Source organism: Penaeus japonicus, unplaced genomic scaffold (assembly GCF_977035675.1).
Source record: "Penaeus japonicus unplaced genomic scaffold, GWHDUDI00000001_assembly GWHDUDI00000005, whole genome shotgun sequence".
Classification (NCBI taxonomy): domain Eukaryota; kingdom Metazoa; phylum Arthropoda; class Malacostraca; order Decapoda; family Penaeidae; genus Penaeus; species Penaeus japonicus.
Window position 1 is genome coordinate 17,912,866 of NW_028234407.1, and position 7,500 is coordinate 17,920,365.

At 45.9% G+C, this 7,500-nt stretch overlaps 1 protein-coding gene across 4 annotated transcripts in view; it reads right to left on the reverse strand.

Moving 5' to 3' along the window:
* Positions 1–7,500, reverse strand: part of LOC122247041 (putative inorganic phosphate cotransporter) — a 21,050-nt gene that overhangs the window by 4,012 nt on the left and 9,538 nt on the right. For 3 of the 4 annotated variants that reach the window (XM_043005996.2, XM_043005999.2, XM_043005997.2), the window contains exons 2-8: positions 5,317–5,484; positions 5,001–5,215; positions 3,639–3,872; positions 3,003–3,090; positions 715–941; positions 349–498; positions 89–221 (exon numbers count right to left, since the gene is read on the reverse strand). In XM_043005996.2, coding sequence (XP_042861930.2) covers positions 89–221; positions 349–498; positions 715–941; positions 3,003–3,090; positions 3,639–3,872; positions 5,001–5,215; positions 5,317–5,479 — 1,210 coding nt within the window. In that variant the 5' untranslated portion in view covers positions 5,480–5,484. Of the gene's footprint in view, positions 1–88; positions 222–348; positions 499–714; positions 942–3,002; positions 3,091–3,638; positions 3,873–5,000; positions 5,241–5,316; positions 5,485–7,500 lie in introns of all 4 variants that reach the window. The other variant, XM_086537081.1, reaches the window with a different exon arrangement.

Genomic DNA, 7,500 nt, shown 5'->3' on the forward strand with positions numbered 1-7,500 from the left:
GTATTATAAAATGCAAATTGTGCAGTGGGCATTTCTAGCATTCAATAAACCTTCAGTTCTACCACTTCAAAAAGTTATCTTTTCTTACCAATAGACATGGACAATCTCCTGATTGTGATGATGGTCAGGAGCTTGGCCTTCGTGAGCCTGTCCATCAGGAGCCCCCAGACGTAACCCCAAAGCCACATCACGAGGAAGGGCAGCGCCGAAATAAGGCCATTCTGCAAGAGGAAAGCATTCTTGGACTCAAGAAATGTTCACAAGTCAGAGTTATCAGCAAAGAAAAGATATGTATTGTGGACTATATATTTTGAATCAGAAGGTGTAGAATGCGGAAGCCTTACTTACCGAACTCATGTCGAAGTGCTGGATGTTCTTCAGATATGTTGGGAGTTCTGTCAACAACGTGTAAAAGCCGTAGTCATAACCTAAGGAGCCTGCTAGCAATCCCCAGAAAGGCAGAGACATTAAGAGGTCCTTCCATGGCACAGGAACTCCCTGGGAGAGAAAATTGGATTGTAAATTGATTTGTAATTAAAAGGCCACGATATGTACATAGCTAGTGATGATATTCATGATGGCTATCATAATAAAAGTGATAATAGTATTTATCGCATTGTGGATAGTTATCCCACTTAGCATTATCACAGCCACCATTATCAAAATCACCAGCGGTATTAATTACTCCAGCCTTCCAAAAGCCCTCACACTTACCTCGGCTCTCTTGGTCTGTCCCGCGAAGCCCTGGATATGCGCCAGCTCCGAGGCCGAGATCCTGGGGTGGGCTTCGGGCCGGTCGTGGATCAGGATGAACCAGAAGACGCCCCACACGATGCCCAGGCCGCCGAAGAGGTAGAAGACGGAGGGCCAGCCGCCGAGGAAAGTGGACGAGCAGAGCCACCCGCCGATGGGCAGGGAGAGCACCGTGCCCAGAGGGAATCCTGGGGAAGTTTTTTTTTTCCTTGTCATTTCTTACTGAATGCTAAACGTTTTCAAAGGAAATAGTTTATAATTGATTCGTCATATCATACTGAGCTACTAGTTCCGTTTTCATAATATATGTGAAAGCCCCGTAGGTTTGTGGTTTAGATATTAAATTAACATGCCTTGTATTACCTTTCTGTCTATCAGTGTCAATTTATCAGACAATCTACATGTACATGTATTTCTCTGTCAGTGCAAAGACTTATCATGTAGAAGCCTAAAAGCCCATATGAATAAAGCTGTTACTATATCGTAAATTCCCGATGGTTGTGCGGATTATATACTAACTTTATATACATTCAATGATAATATATATATATATATATATATATATATACTTTTACATACACATTGCTCAATTCTGAACATGTAATATTAGAAAGGTAATTACATACTTTCCAGTCTCATTTATATCTTTTCAATAAATCTACATGCATACATTCATACACCAACACGTGACTTACAGTTACAAACCTACATAAATTATTACAGCGAAACACTGACGTACATGAACTACATACACAATCTCCGTACAATCACACACACACACACACACACACACACACACACACACACACACACACACACACACGAAGATGGCAAAGAAGCTTGTTTACACTTGGTGGCCCTGTCTTTGGCAAGTCGCAGGGGCGAATAGTACAGATGACTTTCTCACGGGAGCGAGTCTCAGACTTCCGAGTCTCTGTTCATCCGAATGTCCTCGTTCCATTTACACCTTGGCACAGGCCGTCTATTCTGAACGAAAATTTTAGTGAACGATTTTTTATGGGGGAGGGTGGCCTTCGAGCTGTTGTTGATTTAAATTGTTCCATATCTTCCAATTCTTTTGCTCTTTGTTTCGACTCTGACTGGCTTCTCTTACTAGTTATTTACGACGAGTCAAGGTCAGTAGTCGATAATGCAAACAAGCGTTCTAATAATAGACGGTTTTGTAAAGATGAGGGGGAAGGGGGGGTGGGGGGAAGTGTTTGCGTTTGATAATCGCACGAAAATATTTTGCATGCGATATCAGTTCAAGTCCTAATGCACCGTTTAACAGTATCTAAAGCATGATTCTTTTTTTTCTTTTTTTTACAACAGATAATATTCGTTAAAAGGTCATAATGTTATGATGATTTGCTTTGACGTCGCCTGATAAAAACGGACAAAAAAAAACAATAACATAAATAGTGATTTGACGCTACATGTACTTGACCCCGTAAGGTTATGAGAGGTTCCGAAGCCTCCTCTCGTTATCACTTCACTTTGGGATAAATTCAACATGATTCAAATAAACTTTCACTGGTACTGCATATCCTAGCTTGATCGTCCTGTCAGTGGAGTAATCTTAGTCATATTACGAAGTGCGTATACTATTTAGACTCATATTTATTCTTTACAAGCATTTTAGGCTACAGAATTATCGTTCCGTAGAAAGCTGAATTAAGTTTTTATTTTCAGCAATATTTTCCTTACTTTCTAGTACCCTTTTTCACTTACTGGCATTGATTCTGAAGTGATGCTAAATATCAGCAAAATATCTACAAATTCTTCAGAAGCGAAAAGAAATGTGAAGAATTGTCAAGGCCTATCAATTAGGAAAAGGGTTCTCGCTAAGCCACATAATACAGCCGGTTTTACAAGTGGTTTTACTACAGTTCAGCAAAAGCGGTGGTTTACGTTTGCGGTTGATACAAGCATTGTAACACACGAAAGGTGCGTACATAAGAACAGCGAATGCGAAAGGGTTCAAACTGTTATCTTGAACGCCGTGTTTTAAGAACTCAAAAGTCTGCAAATGTTTTCTGAAAGGCCGCTGTAGTTGTTTGTCTGTCTCCCGTCGCTGAACATCCTGGTTGCACTGCCAAGTTTTGCTGCAAGTGACAAAACATTACCATATAATCTTCCTCTCGCACCTTTAAAACACTTCTTTCACACGACTCACTTTTTTCTACCGTCCTTCCCTCTCTCGCATCTACCATTTCTTCCTCCCTCCTTTTCTCTCATACTTCTTTTACCTGAATAAACAATGGTGCTGAATCTGCTCCTCTCAATGGGCGGGATCCAGGTTGCCAGCATCGAGTTCACTGCTGGGAACACCACTCCCTGCAACGAAGAAAAAGGGCGTTTTGTGTAGTTGTTGCAGAATGATCATGCTGCTTTTTAAGGTCACTCTTCAACCCAGATCACTCTGCATTCTTCATTCGCCTGCTTGATTATTCATTTGTTCTTTTTGATACTATTTTTTTTATTATTATTAATATTATTGAGGCAAGTAGACCGAATCCGTTCTGTTTCTTTTGATGTTTTTCTCGTTTGATTTTTTTATTTTTCTTCTCGTCAATCTCCTCTCACTCTTCATTCCTTTCTCACTTAGTCACTTTCACTCATGCACCTACGCTCATTCTACCTTGCTCTTACAACACTCATCTACTCATTTACTCACTCATTCATTCCCTCGCTCGCACTCTCGCTCGTTCCTTCCTTACCTTCTAACTCCCCTCCCTCCTCCCTCATCCCCCCTCCCCTTCTCACCCACCCAAACCCACCCACCCCTCCCTCCCGCCCTCCCTCCCTCCCTCCCTCCCTCCCTCACCTCCCCTTCCCACCCACCCAAACCCACCCTCCCCTCCCTCCCTCCCTCCCTCCCTCACCTGCACGGCGCCGCAGCAGATCCTGACGGCGATGAAGAGCTCGGTGGAGGCCCTGGCGCTGAGCGGCGTGAGCACCGTGAAGAGCGCCGAGAGCACGATGCCCAGCCCGAACACCCGCTTGCCGCCCAGGTACTCCGCCAGCCGCCCGCCGGGGATGTTGGTGCAGGCGTAGCCCCAGAAGAACGAGCCCAGGATGATGCCCTGCGTCGTCTCGTCCCAGGCGAACTCGCCCACCTGAGGGGAGGCGGGGGATACGGGGGGGAGGGGGGTCGGAGGGCGGGGAGGGGGTAGGGGAGGAGGGGGAGAGGGAGTCGGAGGGCGAGGAGGGGGTAGGGGAGGAGGGGGAGAGGGAGTCGGAGGGCGAGGAGGGGGGAGGGGGAGAGGGAGGTGGGGAGGTGGGGAGGTGGGGAAGTGGGGAAGTGGGGAAGTGGGGGAGGAGGGGGAGGAGGAGGAGGAGGAGGAGGAGGAGGAGGAGGAGGAGGAGGAGGAGGAGGAGGAGGAGGAGGAGGAGGAGGAGGAGGAGGTGGCAGCGAAGAGGAGGAGGGGGTGGAAGAAGAGGAGAGGCAAAAAGGAAGAAAAAATAAAAAAAGAAGGAAGAGAATAAAGAGAAGAGCGAAGAAGCGGAACAGACGAGGAGGAGGAGGAGGAAGGCGGGGTGGAGCATGGAACAAGGGGAGGGAGGGAGGAGAGGTGAAAAGAGAGCCAGTGCGTGAGAAATTATCCCGCTGACTATGAAGGATTTTATCTATCTATAATTCAATTTTTTGCTTGGGTGACGGTTTTTTACATTCTGTCTTGTTTAATTTGCTTGTTTGTGTTGGCATAGGAACGGGGGAAAGATGATTAAACAGCCATGATTGCGGGGGTGAGTGGGGGTGCGGATGAAGTAAATAGTACCCAGTTTCCCTTCTTTTCAGTCACTTTCAGAAATATAAGAGAAAGCAAATGAAAAAGATCCTTATTCTTTAGCTGACTTTGCAGAGTCGTATATACAAAATGTGTCCATGAAGGCAACTTTACTAATTTTACTCCTATTTCTACATATTTTGTAAATGTACAGACACGTATACGTAAATACATACGTACGTATACATATCTGTTATTAGAGAAAATCTCTCTGATGCTGAAGGTGAATATCGAAAATGGCTGATCTGCCTAATTGCAAAATGATTCTTGCAAAAATAAAACTATTCTTGCCAACATCAACGGCCGCGATGGGAATGGGGATGATCGAGATGATAATTCAGAAAAAAATACTGATTTGTTGATCATGTAATGTCGCTCACATCTGTAGTGTTCTAATCATTATTATCATCTGTACAGTGTCAAAGGGAAGGGCAAGCGGCCTGGATGAACACGTACGATGACTTCCTTGGCCTTGCCAGACGTCAGCTCTGGCGACGGGCAGACGTCCTCCGTGTCCACGCCCTCCGAGGCATTGTGCTCGCCGTGGTGCTTCTGCTCAGTGCCCACCATGCCCACGATAGCGATGGAGAGGCACACCCTCATGGCGTACATGAGGACGATGCCCAAGAGGGAGAGGATGGCCAGGGTGAAGCGCACCTGCCAGCACCCGCCTGGGGGAAGGAGAACAACATCGAGCTAAGAAATTTCCTAGAAGCGTTGCGCGCGGGTGGGTGCTTCGTCAAGGCGTGCCCTTCTCTCCCCAAGTACGTACCTTTCTCTCGGCCTCCTCCCGCCGGCACGACCTCCGGCACGGGGTCGTCCAGGGCCAGCAAGAGTGTGGTGGGCTCCTTCGAGTCGCCGTTGGGCTGGCTGGGCTTGGTCTGGTGCATGACGTCACCGTTGGTGTCCACTTGCGGGGGGTCCGAGCCGGTCATCTTGGCTGTCGAGGGAGATCGGACATTAGGCAACCAGCTTTAGGAATCTGCATATCGATACCTATCATCGAGGAGATAAAACAAACGCTATGGTTTCAACATAAAGCCACTAGACGGAACCTGTTTTGCATACACTAGATTAATCGACTCGGTTTACATTCAGACAGGTGGAGTCAGCCAGCCTAGCTAAAACAAGCTGTAACCAACCACCCAACCTCACACTCTCAGACCTTATCACGCAACGTTTAGGCTTTTCTGCCATAAAAAAACTGGTTTGATAACTAGTACCTTTTAAATCCGCTCCTACCTGTATATTTGTGTATACTGGTCTTCCCATTTCCTATGCTGAATATTGTTAGAAGAAGAATATTGATATTAAGCAACAGTTTGTTTTTTTATCGTGATTTCGAAAATGACAACTACAACTTAAAACTTACGAGCGCCCTATCCGCTAAGTCCTTATAATTACCCTGCAAGAAAAAAAAGTAAAATCATAAAAAATACCCGTCTCGCCATTTGCCATTCCAAATCACTTCTTCCGAGACGAACTAATTCAGGCTCTCTTGTTGCGCGCCAAAATTCCGAAGCAGTGACGGCCGTTTATTCCAATAATCACCGGTATGGTCTGTACGCTCCGCTCTGTGGTACTACGCTATGTAACAGGGTGAGAGATGGAGAGTGACGGTGAGAGAGAGAGGGGGGGAGAAAGAGGGGGAGAAAGGGAGATAGAGAGAGGGAGAGGGAGAGGGAGAGAGAGAGAGAGAGGGAGAGGGAGAGGGAGAGGGAGAGAGAGGGGAGAAAGAGGGAATGGGAGAGAGAGAGAGGGAGAGGGAGAGGGAGAGGGAGAAGGAGAGGGAGAGGGAGAGGGAGAGAGAGGAAGAGAGAGGAAGAGAGAGGGAGAGAGAGGGAGAGAGAGGAAGAGAGAGGAAGAGAGAGGGAGAGAGAGGGAGAGAGGGGAGAAGGAGAAGGGAAGAGAGGGGGAGAGTTAGAGAAGGGAAAGAATGGGAGGGAAGGAGAGGGAGAGGAAGAGTGTGTGAGTGGTAGACGGAAAGGGTAATATAATAGGATATTAAGTGGGTTATGGAAAGAGCAAAGGATGAGAGAGAAAGAAAAAAAAAACAATATCCACAAACAAGCTCAAAGCCTATTCAAACACCACGTGGATCTGACAGCGATTGTATATTTTCAGAATCAGAATATCGACCCCACGGATAACCATGGCCATGATAAAGCCAACAGCCATGAAAATCATAATACCAAGAGCAATACCCCCCCCCCCCCCACTTAATAAGCCTCGCTGAAAGAGGTGAGAGGAGAGGAGAGGGGGGGGGGGGCGCAAAAGGAACAGCGGATATTGCGACCCTTAACGAAAAGGGTTTTAATTTTAGAAGCCACGAGTGCCCTGCTCATGGCGACCTGCTCTGGTTACGTCCTCAACGACCTGGCGCCCATTTGCGAGGCTCGCACGACTCGTCTTGGGGCCATAGTCGTGTATGTGGTATGCTGTATGTATGTTGTTATGCTGTCGTTTCGCTCAGGGTCGTCATTATGTTATGATATGGGAACGATGTAGGTTTGCGTTGAGAGGAGTTACGGGAGTAGTAGTAGTAGTAGTAGTAGTAGTAGTAGTAGTAGTAGTAGTAGTAGTAGTAGTAGTAGTAGTAGTAGTAGTAGTAGTAGTAGTAATAGCAGTAGTAGCGGATTTTGTAGCAGTGTAGTAGAGGTAGTTAGAGTAGGAGTAGTCATTGTTAGTCAGCGATTGTAAGAACATTAATGGTAGTAGTAATAGAGTAGCGGTAATAATAGTTGTAGTAGTTGTTGTTGTTGTAGTCGTAGCAGTGACAGTAGTGCCTCCAATAATAGAAATAGTAGTAGCAGTAATTGTAATAATAATGATAATGACCATGAGGATGATAATGATATTAGTAAAGAATAATAATACTGCTAAAATTGTAGTAGTAGTAGTAGTAGTGGTAACAGTAGTAGCAGTAGTAACAGTAGTAACAGTAGTAGTAGTAGCA